Source organism: Phycodurus eques, chromosome 4 (assembly GCF_024500275.1).
Source record: "Phycodurus eques isolate BA_2022a chromosome 4, UOR_Pequ_1.1, whole genome shotgun sequence".
Taxonomy (NCBI): Eukaryota; Metazoa; Chordata; class Actinopteri; order Syngnathiformes; family Syngnathidae; genus Phycodurus; species Phycodurus eques.
In genome coordinates this window covers 30166247-30185561 of record NC_084528.1, presented here as the reverse complement: position 1 = coordinate 30185561, position 19315 = coordinate 30166247, and the positions used below count along the sequence as shown (strand labels likewise).

The following is a 19315-nucleotide window of genomic DNA, read 5'->3' as shown; positions in this document are numbered from 1 at the left end:
GGGTCGCGGGACGCTGGAGCCTATCCCAGCTGCCTTCGGGCGAAAGGCGGACTACACCCTGAACTGGTCGCCAGTCAGTCGCAGGGCACATATAGACACGGACAACCATTCGCACCCACATTCACACCGTCACTGAGTGGGAACTGAACCCACGCTGCCTGCACCAAAGTCAGGCGACTGTACCACTACACCATCAGTGACACTCTATATATATATATATATATATATATATATATATATATATTAATAATAATATATATATATATTAATAATAATAATATATAATATATATATAATAATATATATATATATATATATATATATAGGCAGTGCTGCTAGGAAGAACACACACACCTCACTCTTTGTATAACATGTATTTATTGTTGACACGTATTAAAAATACTTGTATTGAGTTAAAATTCCAAAATTCAAGTTGTCAGGAAGCTTTATTGGTTACATTTCACAATTTTTTTTTTTTTTTTTTAAAGTGTATTAAAAAAATAATAGAACACATACACTCATTGACAGTATATTTGATCTCACTTGTGCAAATAAAAAGGTCCAAATTGCATGGATTACATTGTAACCATCCATTTATATCGCATGCATTGACACACACTCTCCATTGGGGAAAAAAAAAACAAAACAAAAAAACACAACCAACAACACAAACGTACACAATCCCTTCAAATCGGTCTCGACTCCCCTAGGCAACGTTTTCAGTAGCAACGCTGAATCCTGTCCCCCCCTCCATTAAAAATTGCTAGAGGTCAATAAATAGTAGCAATTCATGAAATTGCTAACTAAACATAAATCAGTGTAAACATTTGTGAATTCCAGATTCAACATGTTACCTGCACTTTTGTCTTCGCCTTGTTACATTGACCTCAATATAAGTTAATATACATTCCAAAGGGGAACGACAGCTTAACATTCTCTGCATTTTCCTTAAAGTGTGATTATATTTTAAGTGTTTCAAATGATTACTTCTGAACGTAGATGGAATGTGGTTAAAAGAAAAAAATAAATAAATACAAATTACAAAAATCTGAACTTCTTGGAGCAACTCCGTTCAAACAAAGAGGAACAAACGCATCAAACAAGCTTGCCTGTGTTGCGCGAGCAATACATACTTTGCATTCACAAGTCCAACTGTGGACACCAACATGCCACGTGAGGAGACCTTTGGAATTCCTTGGAGAAACAGAAAACATTTTCCGAGGTTTGCCTTGTGCACATCCCATTAGAACACCAAAACTTGTGGCTGATTGTGACACAATGCCTAACCCACCCTGCGATATAGTGATAGAGTGAAGGGATTTTTTTAAATATAATTTTTAAATGAGCATTCATCTGTACTCATTCTGTGCGGCTATAGATCTTTTGCATACATTTTTACGATTTTGAAGAAAGAAATTGTGGTATCAGTGTCTTGGGTGGATTGTAGTTATGCTTGAGATCAGCTGTACTTAAATTGTAAGTACAATCTACTTGCATTTAATCTTTAAGAGCTCTTTATTTTTAAACTTGTGTGTGTAGGTTTAATTTTCAATTAATTTAAAAACATTTTAAACATTTAATTTTTGTTTTTTATTTGTCCTCTAAGCGTAGTGTTAAGAGTTCAAACTGTGTATAATGTAACGGTGTATTAAAATCATATTAAATATCGTTTTTATGAATAAAACCTATGCTACTGTACTGTTTCCTGTTATCCTATTATCTTGGGCATCGAGCACCATTCGCCTTTTCTTTTTTTAAACCATCACGCTAGTTTCACTTGTTTTGTTTGCGCCACACAGGCACGCACGCACACTTATACACACACAACGCGAGTGTCTGGTGATTGTGGGTAATGGAGCTCCAGCGACACAAAGACAACCTTTGTGTGCCATCACAGCCACAGTGTGCATATTTGTACTCCAGTGTCTTGCTTCTGAGTATTACTTGCGGTATTTGCCTTCACACTCCCACTGCGCTGGCTCGAATCGCACCCAGAGACAGGCAACCTCCAGTCTAGTCCACACTGTTGTCAATAAAGACCTTCTGTCAGATGTATTGGCAACACAATCCCGGCTCATGATGTCCGTTCAAAGACTGTTCTGTCTTCAAATCATTTAAAAAAACATTACGTACTGTACTTTCTTCTTTTTTGTTTGCATGAGAGCCTTTTTAGGGATCTGGAGGAGGCTTCAATGTGTTTTGTCATTGTTGTTACAGAGGACAGGCAGACACTGGGCGGAGGGGGCGCGTGCGGGCGTCTTTGTGGCGGCGGCTTTGCTTTTGACGTTGGGGTGCAGGACAAGCGCAGCCAGGATGCTGATGATGTGCACGTGGAAGTACATGGACCTGCAACACACACACACACACACACACACAGTCGCTGTGTCAAACGGGGAGAATTGCTCCTAGTATAGCTATTAAAATGGACTTTTTAATTTGATTTTACAGGGATCGTTTGCAGCCCCGCTATTTTTTCAGATTTTGTTTACATTACTGTAATGCCCTGGCATGTGGGGAAATGAAAGCCACAGTTGTTCGTTTATTGACTGCGCGGAGAACAGTAAAACACAGACACAATGGGCGTCATTCGCTAACAGTGCGCATACATTTGTGATTAAATCATGCATGCGCACATTTGACACAAAAATCTGAGTCATCAATTTGTTCGTACTTGAATTTGTTCGTTCTCTGCCAACATATTAACTAGGACCTCCACAACATGACACGATATAAAGAAATTCCAGAACAGTCGAGAAATAAAGTAATTGACGTTTATCAGTCTGGAAAGGATTACAAAAGCCATTTCTAGAGCTTTGGGATTCTAGCGAACCATAGGGAGAGCCATTAACCTCATATGGAGACAACATGGAACAGTGGTCAACTTTCCCAGGAGTGGCCGGCCTACAAAGATTACCCCAAGAGAGCAGGACTGATTCTTCCAGGAGGCCACAAAAGAACTCAGGACAACTTCTAAAGAACTGCATACCTCCCTTGCCTCAGTTAAGGTCAGGGTTCATGACACCAAAATGGCATCAATGGCAGAGTTCTAAGTAAAAAAAGAAGCACTGCTGACCAAAAAGAAAACAAAGGCTTGTCCTACTTTTGGAACAAAATAAAATAAATCTGAATGAGTCCCAAGACTTTTGGGAGAATATGGACTGACAAGATGAAATTTGGGCTTTTCGGATGGTGTGTGTCTCGTTACATCTGGGGTTCATGTAGCACAGCATTTCAGAAAAATAACATCATACCAACAGTCAAACATGGTGGTGGTCATGTGATGTCTTGGACTGCTGCTTTGCTTCTTCAGAACCTTGACAACTTGCTGTGATTGATGGAACTATGAATTCTGGTCTAACAGAAAATCCTGAAGGAGAATGTTCAGCCATCAGTTTGTGACCTCAAGCTGAAAGCACACTTGGGTTCTGCAGCACAATTCTGCAAGGAAGACTTGGCCAAAAATATCTCCACAGAGATGTGAAAAACTCATTACCAGTTCTAGAAAACGCTTGATTTCAGTTCTTGCTGCTGAGGATGCCCCAACCTGTTATTAGGATTAGGGGGCCGTTACTTTTTCCAGACAGGGCCAGGTAACGGAGTAGTTTTTTTTCTTTAATAAATGAAATCACCATTTAAAAACAGCATTTTACGTTCACTAGGGTTATATCTGTTATATTTACATTTGTTTGATGATCTTAAAGAAAGTGGGGAAACTATGCTAAAATGTAAGAATTTGAATGCGGGGGGGGGCAATACTTTGTCACAGCACTGTAAGTAGGTGAATGTTTCCACATATAGCTGACGATAGATTCCACAGGGGGAAAAAAACGTGAATAGGTGAAATTGTGAATGGCAAACAGGTGGCGATTCACTGTATATTTTTAATTCCTCATGAAATCGGCCCACCCAATGTTATTTCCTGTAATGTATATATTTTTTTAAATATGACGTAAAACTGGTCACCATGGAGCAGATGAATCCCAATTCCATTATTTCTAAAGAGAACAACAATTGTACAACAATCTGAGCAAAGCAAAAGGTGGAACGGCCTTTTGTTTGTTTGACTTCCAAATGGCCACTGCAAACATTCCTTCACAGATGTTGCAGCTCTTCATCTCGCATGAACGCTCTTCCCGAATTAGAGGCCAAAATAATAATGATGATGAGTTAAAGGCACCTGTAATAGACCATGGTGGGTTCTACTGCCAAGAGTAGAAAGGGCATGATAGTGTAGCAGATGGCCAACTGGGTGGACGTCCACGTCAAGATGTCGTAACCCAGCTTTAAACCTCTGGAGCCCAGGAAGTGATGCCGGAACGACTTTCGTACCTTGTGGGCAAAGACGGACGGTGATTAATATATACACAACGGTTTCACTTCTGCGTGCTTGTGCGAATTTACTCACAGCTCGTGCTGCCAGCGTGATCGGGATGGCGGTGATGAAGGTGAAATAGTACCCTGGGTAAACGCCGTGCCACAAGGCAGACAAGATGAAGGTCAAGGCTAAGCGGTGTCGCGGCGCTCTGTCGTAACACACCCTGGTGATGAGTGGCGGGAAAAAGGCAGCAAATTTACAATGACGTGTATTATTAAGTGAAAGCATATGCATCAGTCAACCCGCGCTACAGTATATTAATTGTTCGCACCCCCGCAATTTTCACAAATTTTCAAGCGATCGTTATGGGTTTCTTTCTACTCAATACAGAAAACTGTGAATGTAGATTTGCTCACCTTTAGTGTTCCACTGCAACTACCCAAAACCTTACCAAGAATATTCGTTTTATTTGTGGTCAAAACTAATCTGACGACACCTAAACCAAGACTCCTCAGGTAAACAGGTAACTTGCCCTTCGTGCCAGTGAGCTAAATTATTTGTTCTTACTTCCACTGGCATTTTTTTCCACGTATTTCAAGTTAAAATTCGCTTGAAATAAGTGTTTTTAGATGATGAGTCTTATTGTAAGGGTAATCCGATTAGGTTTGAGTAGAATAGAGAGAAATATTCTTAAAAGTTTGTGCCGCAACGTGCCGCGCAGCATTCAATTCTACTGGATGTAGATACAACATAATTAAGAGCAAGAAGAGGCAAAGAAGATCCCAAACTATCGTAAGCTCCAGTAATAGTCATCGTTCCCACAGAGCAGAGTGACAATATGTTTGTGAGTGCTCTGTTCCTGTGTGTTGCTATTCAGTGTGCGTTGAAGTCGCAGTTGTATGAAGGTTTATAATTAACCTAACATTTATGCTAATCTGTCAGTATTACCGTAATTTCTCGTGTATAATGCAAATAGTTTTCCCCCTAAAAATTGTCAAGTCAATAGTGTGCACTATACATAGCTATAGGGGCAAATGGAAAAAAAAAGTTCACATTTTATAAATGTATGCCGCCATCTAGTGGTTATGAAAAAGCTGTACACTTTCATTCCAAAATGCCACCGCCACCTAGAGGTTATGAGAGAGGTGTACACTTTCATTCTAATATGCCACCACCACACAGTAGTTACAAAAAAGGTGTAGCCTACACTTTCATTCCAATATGACAGGGGTACGTACGACTGCATGTATGTACAGTTGCGCTCATAAGTTTACATACCCTGGCAGAATTTGTGAAATATTAAAAACATTTTTTTTTTTTTTTTTTTTTTTTAATATGACTGATGACTGAACAACAACCATCATTAATTTCTTTATGGTTATGTTTTGTTTAATGATGATGCTTTTCTGAAAAAGCTTGACTGTTTAATTTGAATCCCATAAAAATAAAATTAAATGTGTTTCGCATGGTGCTTTCGGCTTAGCTCCTTCTTTACCACAACGGATCGATACAAAGTCCGCATCACTGCAGACGCTGCACCGATCCGCCTGTCGATCTCCCGTTCCATTCTTCCCTCACTCGTGAACAAGACCCCAAGATACTTGAACTCCTCCACTTGGGGCAGGATCTCATCCCCGACCCGGAGCGGGCATGCCACCCTTTTCCGACTGAGGACCATGGTTTCACATATGGAGGTGCTGATTCTAATCCCAGCCGCTTCATACTCTGCTGCGAACCGCTCCAGTGAGAATTGGAGATCACTGCTTGATGAAGCGAACAGAACCACATCTGCAAAAAGCAGAGATGCAATTCTGAGGCCACCAAACCGGACCCCCTCTACGCCTCGGCTGCGCCTAGAAATTCTGTCCATAAAAGTTATGAACAGAATCGGTGACAAAGGGCAGCCTTGGCAGAGTCCAACCCCCACCGGGAACGAGTCCGACTTACTGCCGGCAATGCGGACAAACCTCTGACACCGGACGTACAGGGACCAAACAGCCCGTATCAGGGGGTTCGGTACCCCATAATCCCAAAGCACCCCCCAAAGGACTCTCCAAGGGACACGGTCGAACGCCTTCTCCAAGTCCACAAAACACATGTCGACTGGTTGGCGAACTCCCATGCACCCTCGAGGACCCTGCCGAGGGTGTAGAGCTGGTCCACTGTTCCACGGCCAGGACGAAAACCACACTGCTCCTCCTGAATCTGAGATTCGAATTCCCGATGGACCCTCAGCACCCCTGAATAGACCTTACCAGGGAGGCTGAGGAGTGTGATCCCCTTGTAGTGGGAACACACCCTCCAGTCCCCCTTCTTAAAAAGGAGGACCACCACCCCAGTCTGCCAATCCAGAGGCACTGTCCCCAATGTCCACGCGATGTTGCAGAGGCGTGTCAACCAGGACAGCCCCACAACATCCAGAGCCTTTAGGAACTCCGGGCGAATCTCATCCACCCCCGTGGCCTTGCCACCAAGGAGTGACCTCAACCCCAGAGATAGGAGAGCCCGCCTCTGAGAACCCAGACTCTGCTACCTCAGGGGAAGGCGTGTCGGTGGAGTTGAGGAGGTCTTCAAAGTATTCTCCCAACCGACTCACAACGTCCAGAGTCGAGGTCAGCAGCGCCCCATCCCCACTATACACAGTGTTGGTGGTGCATTGCTTTCCCCTCCTGAGACGCCGGATGGTGGACCAGAATTTCCTCGAAGCCGTCTGGAAGTCTTTTTCCATGGCCTCACCGAACGCCTCCCATGCCCGAGTTTTTGCCTCAGCAACCACCAAAGCTGCATTCCGCTTCGCCAGCCGGTACCCATCAACTGCCTCCGGAGTCCCACAGGCCAAAAAGGCCTATTAGGACTCCTTCTTCAGCTTGATGGCATCCCTCACCGTTGGTGTCCACCAACGGGTTCGGGGATTGACGTTCCCAGCAGACTCTCACAATACGTTTGGGCCTGCCAGGTCGGACCGGCATCTTCCTCCACCATCGGAGCCAACTCACCACCAGGTGGTCATCAGTTGACAGCTCTGCTCTTCTCTTCACCCGAGTGTCCAAGACATGCGGCCGCAAGTCCGATGACACGACCACAAAGTCAATCATCGAACTGCGACCTAGGGTGTCCTGGTGGCAAATGCACGTGTGGACACCCTTATGCTTGAGCATGGTGTTCGTTATGGACAATCCGTGATGAGCACAGAAGTCCAATAACAGAAGACGGCTCGGGTTCTGATCGGTGGGGCCGTTCCTCCCAATCACGCCCTTCCAGGTCTCACTGTCATTGCCCACATGAGGTGCCCCAGCAGAACAATTGAGTCACCAGCACTCTCCAGCACCCTTTCCAAGGACTCCAAAAAGGGTGGGTACTCTGAAATGCTGTTTGGTCCATAGGCACAAACAACAGTCAAGACCCGTCACCCCACCCGAAGGCGGAGGGAGGCTACCCTCTCGTTCACCGGGGTCGCAAATTTTCCACACGGGTCGGTCTGGAAAATCTCTCCGCGATAAAGGGAGATCTGCTGTATTTACATTTTAAGCCAATTTCCAGTTTGTATGTTCCAGTTGTCAATGAAAGTCTTGAAGCTGGTTGCTGTCTGAAAAAGACAAATTAGTAAACTGGATTATTTATTGAAATGTCTGCCCCATTTTTGAATTGCAAGCTGAAGGAAATGGATGGTACCTCAATCCCCACGATGTTCAGGTTACTGAGGAGGTTCCAGGAAGCTTTTCCATTTTCATCCATCCCTGAGAAACCAAAACCGGCAGCGTTGTTGATGGCATCACCTGACATAAGACACAGAAGAACGAAAAGCTAGTTTAAGACTAAAGCTGCAAACTGCAGTGAGCAGTCATTCACACCCTCAAGCCTGTCAGGACGCGTGAAAGAGGTGAGCATGATGCGTGATTTGATGTGAGTATACACATTGTGAAGTGGCGTTGAAACTAGGAATCTCATAATGGGACACATTACAGAATATTTGCTTTTTTAATTAATTTAGTATTGCCTAACTATCGGCTATATATGGTTCAAATTTGCAAACAGAAAAACTGTTCGATATTATATTTTTACTATTGGAATATCACGAGCAATATTTTATCACACTTGAGCAACTATCGTCATACTTTATACTATCAAAGGTTGCAACGCACTTTCTGACTGAAAGCTATGCTTTCAAGATAACAGATCCCCCACAATTAATGGACAGATTAAGACAAATAAAACTGAGCCTGGAAGATGACCAGATCTTCTGGTGAGACTCATGCAATGATCTCCAGTGAATGCTACCATTTGTTGTATGGCTGCTATTGGCTTAATACAACATTTAACTTATTTCTTGGTCTGATCATTGACTCTCCCCCGAGCTTATCAACAAAAGAACCAAACTAATTACAAAATCTCTAGGACAAATTTGGCTTTGAACAAGACCAGGAAATGACCCTCAAACTCAAACCAAAACGGCAGACGTTCTACGTGTTTTTGGACGTGGCTTTGTGAAACTACTCACAGTTGACATGCCAATCAAACGTCGGGGTGCCAAGTCAAACTATCCTCGAGATTGAATTTTCAAAAAAATGCGACCCCAAACTATGTTGCTCACCTAGTGTCCAGGCAAAGTAGAATTTGGGTCGGGCAGCTTGAATGGAAAAGAAAGCGTAGGTGAGTCGCGTGATGAAGGGGGTCTGGCTGACAAAGTGGGGCTGGACGTTGTATTTTATTGGCAAGGACCGTGTGATGGTGAGGAAGAAGAGCATGCAGCCGCAGCACACCAGCAACTTTTGACTGACAGCATTCTGCGGAGACGATGGACACAATAAACACACACACACAAAATGAAAGCAGAATGATCCAAAGAGAAACAATTCACATTCACACCTACAATTTAAGAGCCTTCAATTACTTAACATGCCAGTTTTTTGGGAATGTGGAAGGAAAACAAAACCAGAACCTGTGGCAGATGAGCTAGCCACAGGCGCCCTCTGGGCTGCCTCATAAAAGACAAAACTGTATTAAATATATTTGTTAATTTCGTGAGGCAAATTAAGTTATCACAGTAGCAATAGTTTCATTCGTTCCGTGACCAAGCTTGCACCTCAAAATATTTGTATATCTAATCAATATTCCCCATTGAAATGAAATCTAATTTATCTGTTCCAGCCCTCCCAAAAAAAAAAAAAAAAAAAAACACCAACGTTAGTCAGATGCTTTTAAGAAAAATATTACTGTTTTAAATTAAAAACTGCGACAGCTTTCAAGTTGCAAAACTCATAAGTTGAGGCACTCGTAAGTCAAGGTATGGCTGTATCTACAACCAACAAGAAACAAAAACAGAGCAGCATTGAGGGATTTTAAAAAAAAAACTAAAAAAGGGTTTTTGTAAATGGTAATTAATAAATATGGACTAATGTAATATTTTTTTCAATGATTGACAAGTGGGAAGTATAATATTTAGTTATTGTATATCAATAAAATGAAGTATAATATACCCAATATGTACAGTGTAAGAATATGCATAATTTAATAGTTAAATTGCACATTGAAACTTGAACAATTACGTTGTAAATAAATAAAGATATTTCATTAAATCCTAAAAATAAATAAATATATATATATATGACTGTATCAGGGTAAAGAATTCAATTAAATATTGTACCCAGAACGTCAAATTGACGAAATAAAATTATGAAATCATTTGGGGAAAAAATGTTGGATGTTAGCTAAAGAATGTTCATTCATGGTAAATTGATGCTTAAAAAACAAAAGTCAATAACTCTTTAACCGAGGATTTCAAAATGAATGCACAGCATATGAATATGTAAATAATTTTGGACCTGTCCTGAGGCATCAAGATGACTGCACTGGCGACTAAAATTCTCAGGCGCACAATCAAAACCAACACCACTGGGGCTAAAAATCCCAGAATTCTTGGACCTCTGACATGAAGATGACTGTACCAAGGCTACATTGTCCTACTTTGTTGGTACAAAAAAAATATGATTGTTACACTATTTCTATCTATTCTGTATAGTTTTATTAAGGCTGATGTCTCTAGTTACTCTGATACATGAAGTTTGTGAGTCATCTCGAGAATGAATGTTTTTTTCGATTGTCTTTAGTCAGGGCTCCTGCCAGGGATTTGGAGCCCTGAGAAAAATATCGCTCTGGCCCTCACCACTTCCACATCAGTCATGGGCCCTTAGAATCGTAATAACTTACGATCTTGGTTATTAGCGCCCAGGATTTGCGATGAGGGAGAGCGAGAATGGAAGATATATAAATGTAGAATGTTACCAGAGGTGACGGGTCCGGACTTTTATGGTCGCCGTTCTTGCCATTGCACGTGCTTGAGTGTCGCTTGAGCCTGCAGCTAATGTGTGTGCCCTCGATGAAGTCCATGTAGTCTTTGTAGTTATTGAACGGACCCACCAACACGCTCAGGAAGTTGAGATTGTAACTCAGGTATTCGATGAGAGAAGGTCTCACACTGCACAGTGAACAAAGACAAAAAAAAAAAAAAAAAAGGTTTTAACAATGCGAGCGCTTCAGGTGCAAGGGGGCATGCTATTTGGATTTGAAACAATTCCTTGATGAAAAGGGAGTTCATAAAATTGTGAATTTACAAATGACAAAATGTGACTATAAAACTAAAACAAACATGATTGATTTTGATTGAAATTTGTGAAGAGTTGTAGAGGCACTGATGAGGAAGTAGCAGAATGGCAGAGGTTTTTAAATCTAAATGACACCCAACTTTATAGGACACATTGTAATGATGCCATTATGTCAGCAGCCTGAAAACAATTGAACTGTTTGTTCTAATTGTGTGCATGGATTTATTGTCATGTAATCTTTCCCATGCAATTTTCCTAAATTGGCAGCATGCTATTTATATGAACAAACTATTCACCGTGTCTGCATGTCCGTGTCCTTGTGCTTCTTAGCTAAAGGGAGAGAGAAAGTGATTCATTCTTAAAATAAGATGAAATTCGTTGAAAAATATCTTCCATCAATATTGAGTTAAACAAATTCAAGAAAGTTGTGGATCTGTTTGATACCAGCAATGCCAATGTTGGGACAGGGATGAAACAGGCTCGAAAGGTTGCAGACGAAAACATATATATCTTGTTAACATTCCACTTGCAAACTAGTTAATGGTGGTCTAAGAGCGGCTGTCATCCAACCGTTTACCTCTTTTACAACTGATTAGTTTGTATGATGACGGGCTTACTGTCACACTGGTAGTGAACATTTTGTGACCACACAGCACAACTCCTCCATACCTCCTTTCCACCAATATTAGAATGTCACCATCTTTAAAGAAACTTACTTTACTTCTTCCAAATGCAGTAACTGTATGCAAACTTACTTTATTGCAAGCACCTTCTGTTCTGAGGTCAGCTCTTCAGCTTTCTTACACATACCTGGAATTAAAAGTCAATTTTCTTTTTATTATATCAGTATCATTGTTTCAAACGTGACGATTTTCAACATCTCACAATCTGTCGGTTCTTAATTCCACTATTAAATTACTACTTAATATCACATCAAAGGGACGTGTTTGTAAGTGTGTAAATGTGCGTGGGTGTGTGTGTGTTCTTACCGTCATGGAGCTGGAATGCAAGTGAGGTAATCTTCTGGATCACTATCATCAGTGGCCTGAGCAGAAAATATTACTTTATATTATGTGATATAGGACAAACCATTCATTGCCTCTATTTATTGTTTGACACTATTTAAGCAGTCAAAATCTTGAGCAGTCAAACAGCATTAATGGCATCAAAGACAAATGTTAACACCACAATATTGCAACCAAGCCATAACTGCAAGTTTACATTTCAATTTAAGCTGGTGAGAGGCTGCATGTGCGTCTGTGTGTATGTACAGTACGTGTGCGTTGCATTGTGTGCACAGAGAGGCTGGCAGTGCCAGCACTGAACAGAGTTAGTAGTTGGCTCTCGACAGACATTTTCAGGCTGAAAGCCAGTGTGACCGCTACAATTTAGTCTCACTCAGTATTATGACCCACTGAAAGCAACATGAGGCGTCAGAGCAATGCCTGAGCAAAGCACAGAAGGCAGACCTAACACGTTATATGTGTTATATCACACGAATTTCATCAGAACCTTGTGCTGGAGGAGTGTATTTTATTTTACAGTAACCAGTGAAAATCCTCTTTATGATTCACCATCATCATCTGTTCAACTTTAAAACGGTCAACGGCCGGACTGCTGAGTCCAGGTCTAGCTGCTCATCCCCAGAATCATGTGGAGTGATGGGAGGCTGCCAACAAATTAATTCCCACGACAACCTCCAACCTCCAACATTTAGAGGTGTAACTGCACTCAGCAAATGCCTGTTCCCCCCCCCCATGTGTTCACGAAAACTGCTGCTAGTATCTTAATGCATGTATCTTTTGGACTTATTTTTTATTATAAGAGGTGTGCGGGTGGGGGGAGGGGGGGGGGGGGGGAAGGGGGGGGGGTCTCAGCCAGACTTAAGTCGGGATTTCAGGACTTGCTTGGCTCAAAATGTATGAAAGACTTGATTTGACTTGACTTTGAACATGAAGTACATGACTTGAAAAGTCTTGCCTGTTTAACATTGTTTGGGAGACAATGTACCATTTGTTTTGTTTATGAAAGAACATTTATTTTTTCATGTAGTGCTCGCGAACATGGCGACCCTCCAGTGTGCTATGTTGCAGCGTCAGTGTCGTTGTCATGGGGTGGGTGGGGAGGGCCTTTCATGGGCAAAGCCCCCACAAATGAGTTATCATGTCCCCCCTTCCTGCGCGCCCTGCAGTGTAGCCTCTTCATGGCATAACTTCATATATTTACAATCCATGTGCTAAGCGATTTAGTTAAGCTTCGAACAATAAAATAAAGAGCAAACAAAGAAAAGAAAAACGGTGTTGATCATTTGCATACAGTCCCGTCACATACTGTACTGTGTACACACATCTGGTGGCCACGCCAAGAGCAGACTGTTTTGAAACCTAAGCTACCATTTGGCGCCTCATTTGTGAGAATACATTCTCCACTCTAAAAAAGAAGTTATCAAACCCAAAGGTGCATAGTGCGGCAAAAACTAAAAGGCCAAGTTGGTTCAAATGGCGTTTGAGAGACGTAACCAGAAAATGTGCAAGCGAGTGGAAGGACACGTCGCACATAGAAAATACCGAGACTCGCTGCCTTCACTCTTCTAAAGCTAAGCTAATGCCCGCTGTGGCACACCAGTTTAGAATGCTTAATGTCACACGTGTGCACGTGCTTATTTCACCACAGAATGTGCTCCAGCGCGCTATCCTAATGGATGTGCTCTGACGCCAACACCGGACGGACTGTCTTAGAAATGTCTAGATTCTGATAGCAACTAGTTGCGACCACTTCCATGCCCTAAGAGACAAAACTATGACATTCAACTTCATCCGTCACGATAAAACCCAAAGACTGGAGAGCTACCTTATGTCAACTTCATAGTTTAGCTCACCAATAGCTGGTCAAACATTAACTAAGTTTGATGTCAGTTCTGCTCTCAATTGTGAAGACAAAGTAATAGACAATACGGAGACTGGTTTGGGACCGTGGAAAAGCAAAAAAAAAAAAAACAAAGAATTAATGTACAGCGATTTAACATACAAATACTGAGTGTGAAGTGGCTAATGTGCAAATATATATAGTTGATTTGCGTATGACTTGCTCAAACTAAGATATGGCTTGACTTGCTTGATATTTGCAAAATTAACTTTGGACTTGATTGAAACTTAAGACTAGTTATGACTTATGACACATGTGACCTCCTCCCACCTCTTTTTCTGAATCTCTATTATAGAGTCCACCAAAAAGTGCGTATCAAGCTCATTTAACTGCGCATAGACTCAGAATTGCCTTTGCTTTCTAACCTAACATTGGACCAGTTGCCGGGAGACGGCGTGGACGGTACATGCTTGGAAACAGTCACACCACAAAGAACACACACACACACACACACACACACTACCTCTTTTTTTTGTTTTAATCAGCTGTAATGTATTTACTGAAGGTTGTATCAATGGTGACTGTGCAAGCATGCAGAGCACACTGCAGAAAAGGTAACTGATAACACATGAAGTGCAATTCCGAATGGAATGTCAGAGTAAAAGGTGTGGCAAAGACCGTTTTCTCACCCAGAGAAGTCAGTGGACAGTAGTCCATATTTAAAGATGAAGACTCTGCTCACTTGGCACACAGTCAGGTATCCCATCGCCATCACCATGGAATACCTTGGAGAGAAAAGGATGATGTTCTAGTCAGAGGTCCGACAGCCACTGGAAACCAATTGCTGATCAGCTGTGATGATGATGACAAAGTAGAACATGTTCTCACACGAATGTAGAAGCAAACGATTAACGATACAGTACCGACACAGGCTACCAACATGTTGCAGATGATTTTCAACACTCCAAATGTCGTAATTTGGAAAAGTCGCTGCACAGCCACCTTCTTCATGCGTTGTCAGATTTCATTTTCCACTTGTACAAGAGATGAGATTAAAAATGCTGATGAAGTCGACCTCCTCAGTAGGCCTCGCGCTCAACGGAGGTCATTTGAGTTGGCATACAGTGGTTAACGTATTTGTCAGATACTGCTCGATACTTGCAATATTGAAAGGTTTTACCATGTGTCTATAAGAAAATATGATGACTCATCTTGAATTCTCAGTGTGCCCTGGACCTGTGCAAAAACAGCTGCTGTATAACGCTGTATGTTTAAGACACGGTTTACACAAGCTACTAAACCGTACACAACAATCTCACTCAGACTGCAGCTTTCTCCTGTGTGTATTCCTCCACTTGGAAAAAAAAGTGTCATAAACTGCGCCTGACTTGCTTGATTTCATACTTAAAATATGAATACGCGTGAAAAGCGTAACATACTGTACATTGCCGCAAGCGCTGCAGAGAGGTAAACAGGCCCTTGAAACACACAAAGTTCTACTGTCTTTCTGATTCAACAGACTGTTCTGTCAGGTTGACTTTCGCCAGACATGTTTCACATTGGTGGCATGCTTTTAATCAACATTTCCTTCACTCAGGCTGCATTACAGCAGGGCAACAATCCAGCGCACTGGAATGCGCTTTGAGTCAATCATCATCGCTCTCCCGTCCGCCCGGATTTTGCCCCGGCAGACTGGTCAGGCTCGTCGAGCACCAAAAGAGCTCAGTCTATCTAAAAGAAATCTAGGCTGACGGAATTACAAATTCTAAACCTGCATAGCTGTGCATCTTCATCACTTCCACAATAAGAGGAAGACGTATACCGTGGATGGACTGGACCGCGAATGGTGAAACTCTGCGGCTAATTGATGGCCATTATAATTGCAAAGGTTGTTTTTTTTTTTTTTTTTTTTTAAAACCCAAAACAACATTTGAAAAAAAGGGTATAAATCACCACTAAGGGTTTTTAAGGTTGGGTCCCCCAAAAAAGAGAAGAGGAAAAAAGGTTTTGGGGGATTTACAAAAGACTTATTCTCACCAAGTCATCGTTTTTAGTCATTAGAGTTGTACAGAATGCACAAAGGAAAAACAAACAAACCACATGCATTGTAACTCCTCCCAAAGGGCATAACTCAGCCAATCAAATCATTTATTGCGAGCAAGTGGGTGTGTGTGAGGTAGGCAAGAGATGAGGAGAAATGGCTATGCAAGAAAATCGAGGGGAATAAAGAGACCTAAAGCTGTTTAGTTAATAGTTATATTAGATATTTTACATCCAAAATATTGTGAGAAAGTTTGTTAAGAAACAATGCAACAACTGAAACTACTCAGTATATAAATAGATACTAAAATAATAACAGAATTTAATCCTTCGTGAGGCCTTCCAATTCAGTGTGAAAATATATAGCAATAAATAAAGTATATGGTGAAATACATATGTATTTATTTGACAACTAAATATTTGGAAATGAATTATTTTGCATACAAGACAATGTCCTTAAAGGCGGCTTGGAGAAAATCACCTGAATTGGGCCTATTTAACTTTTAATTGAGGACTCCTCATCTAATGTATCATACTGAGTGTTAATACAAATTATCTGCAACACAAACGTGTTTATTAGTAGTTGTGGTTCGCAGTGTTGCAGAACTGCACTGAAAAGTGTTTCTCATCTGTTAGCCCTCCTGTCTAGCTATGCAAGAGTTCCAAAACATGAGAAACAACATTTTTGATAGCGGTTTTGGACTGTACTCATTAGAATCTACAAAGGCCCCCACGAGTGATGTAACCAATGTGCACATTTGAATGAAATGGAACGCACAAACAAAAATAACATATTACCTGTGGACATTGTTGATGTCAGCCTGGATGATGATAAGGTAGTTCGCAAGCACCACCGCCAGGAAGTGAGAGGAGTACCTGCAAAGGAGGACTATTTCGATTTAAATATGAATCATTTCGATTTAGACTGGAGACCATATCAACGTTTGTATACTCGTTACAGTTCAAGCGGGCGAGCATGGTGTGTAGGATCCTCGTTACCGTACCATCCGAAGCAGAAGACGAGGAAGGCGACGCCGAGCAGAGTGGCCACGGCGTGCCTCACGCGGGGATCGCTGCGACGAGGGCTGAGGTAGAGACGAAACCAGAAGGCGCACGACAGAGCAAACAGCTGACACGCCAAAAAGTTCACCTTTAAATGGCACGTAAAGGAAGTTTGGAAGAGCGTGCAAGATAATGAAAAAGTACTGTATCTAACTCATTAACAAGAATGACCACTAAACGATGTGTGATGCAATTCACTTCATTCAAATTGTGTCGATAGGTCTGTTGCTGTTTGAGTGAACGACTTTTTTTTCTTTTCTTGTCTGTGTGTGTCCTCTGATAACCCCACCGAGGCAGCTCTGAAGGGACTGACAAAAGCATTAACCAATCACATCAATCCCTTTTCAAAAGCACCAATTAGGGTCACGGGTCAGCTGGAGCCTATCCCAGCTGACTCTGGGTGCATCCCGGTATGGTCTAGTCACCAGCCAATCACAGGCCACATCATAGAAAAGCAGCCATTTACACTCACATTCACAAAGACTGGCAGTTTCGAGTCCTCAGTTAATGTTTTTGGAATGTGGGAGGAAACGGGAGTACCCGAAGAAAAGCCACACAAGCACAGGGGGAAATGTGCTAACATTTGGATTCCAGTCAAACCCAAAACCTCCAAACCGTGAGGCAGAGGTGCTGATCACTGGTTCACCATGATGATCCACAGATCGCATAATTATCACAACTTTGACATTTTTTAAATTTTTCACTTTGAACAGCCTACGACTTACAAAGGGTTCGTTTGTTTGTTTTTTTTCATCTGCGTAAAACGACCTGGTGTGGGTAAAGTTTGGCCTGCGGGCCACAGAAGGCCCGCTCTGACCTTTAATCTGGCCCACCGAGCATTTACCTTATTAAGAGTCCTTTGTTGCATTATTCCCCCCCTGAAATTGTTCAATTAAAATTCATTTATACATTTTTTTTATTCATTTAGGGTTGTGCTGAGAAGTTTATCTACCCTGGCAGAATTTGTGAAATATAGTTCTGAAATTAGTTGTCGTTAAATTTGTGTCCCATTAAAAATAAAATGTGTTTTGCCAATCACTTGCTCGTTAAAGAATGGTACAGATCTTCAAAAATCTGCCAGTTTATAACCTTGTGAGCACAGCTGTATCACATCAAATTATGTATTTGTTCTTCTGTTAATTATAATTTCATTATTAAAACATGTAAAATAAATGCACGTATATTTTTTACATACACTTCTTTTTTACTTCATCTACATTGACATAAGTGAAATCAGTGATTCCTCACTAGTGTGTCGTGAGAGTTTCATATGTGGGGTCGCGGGAAATTATCCAATTTAATGTAATTAGTCCAAAAAAATGGTATTTATCAATTACAAAAACATCTTTGTTCATCTATGCCAGTTACCTATATTGACAAGCAGAACAATTTAATGCTCTTCCACTAGATGGCAGAAGGTAGGATAAACCTGTGCATCCACCTGTTGCCATTCATACAGCAGAAATGTAATTTTTCTGCGAATAAATTAGCGGAGTGTCCAATTAACAAAGCTCAGATTTGAAATGAGTCAATGTGAGAGTAAATTGAGACCAGACCATCATCTTTTTAGTATTCATACTTTTGGTGACTTTTTTTTTTTTTTTTTTTTTCCCTTCTTGGTGTGCTGTGAGACTTTTCAAACGTAAAAAAAAAAAAAAAATAATAATAATAATTTTAAAAAAGAAATTGGGTGAATCGGCTCAATAAAATTGGAGCAAGTCTGCTAAATTACGACGACAAGTCTTTCAGAACAAGTATCCCCGTTTTGGGGAGATAAGTGGGTGTTAGCAGTAGTTAGCATTCTTACCAGTTCAAGAGGAAATCCCAAATATTCACTGACAGGCAGCAGCCACTGAGAACCGGTGATTAGAAACACGTTGCCCACACGCTCGCCCATCCTAAACAATTTCTGTCTCCAGACGAGCCGTCGTTTTTGCCTTTTTTGTTTGTTTTTTAAAACGAGACAGCAGCTATTTTCGTTAACTGAAACGCATCGGTCAGGTCCCGTGACTAGTCATACTAGTCCCCGGTTCGGTGAAGACAAGCACTGCCGGTAATGGTGCTCCTCCTTCTCCTCCCGCCGCCCGCCACACAACCACAAGTCAGTCTGAGACGACACCAAGATGAGCACTACTTCCGCATACATCTTCAAAAATAAAAGTCAATCTGTTTAAATTTGAAGTGTCTATTCGGCTTTTTTTTTTTTTTTTTAATTATACATTTTATAACGTTTTTAACCTTAATTCAGTACTCTTATAAAAAATAAGTAGCTGGAATTATAGAACATCTATAGCACGCAAAAAAAGTGTAAATGCCCTACTTCCGGTTCAATTGACGTGACGTTTTACCTTGACTGAAATATCCCCTCCTTGAGCCGTCACCTTATCGTGGCGGAGGGGTTTGTGTGTCCCAATGATCCTAGGAGCTAAGT

General features: G+C 41.4%; 1 protein-coding gene across 1 annotated transcript; it reads right to left on the bottom strand.

Moving 5' to 3' along the window:
* Positions 1-444: 444 nt before the first annotated feature.
* mboat1 (membrane bound O-acyltransferase domain containing 1) lies at positions 445-18958 on the bottom strand. The gene is made up of 13 exons (XM_061675214.1): positions 18692-18958; positions 16827-16972; positions 16621-16698; positions 14472-14567; positions 11907-11962; positions 11673-11727; positions 10598-10790; positions 8907-9099; positions 7988-8091; positions 7837-7901; positions 4406-4538; positions 4178-4329; positions 445-2346 (listed from the first exon to the last, which is right to left on the bottom strand). Exons 1-13 carry the CDS (start codon positions 18779-18781, stop codon positions 2190-2192), a joined length of 1518 nt encoding a protein of 505 aa, XP_061531198.1. The 5' UTR covers positions 18782-18958; the 3' UTR covers positions 445-2189.
* Between the last annotated feature and the right edge of the window lie 357 nt (positions 18959-19315).

Excerpts from the sequence above, each read along its gene's own strand:
- mboat1 (XM_061675214.1), bottom strand. The coding sequence starts at position 18,781 with ATGGGCGAGCGTGTGGGCAACGTGTTTCTAATCACCGGTTCTCAGTGG. Across the intron at positions 10,791-11,672 it reads CAGAAGGTGCTTGCAATAAA|TGTGAGACCTTCTCTCATCG; the intron begins GTAAGTTTGCAT and ends TTCACTGTGCAG. Across the intron at positions 8,092-8,906 it reads CTACTTTGCCTGGACACTAG|GTGATGCCATCAACAACGCT; the intron begins GTGAGCAACATA and ends GTCTTATGTCAG.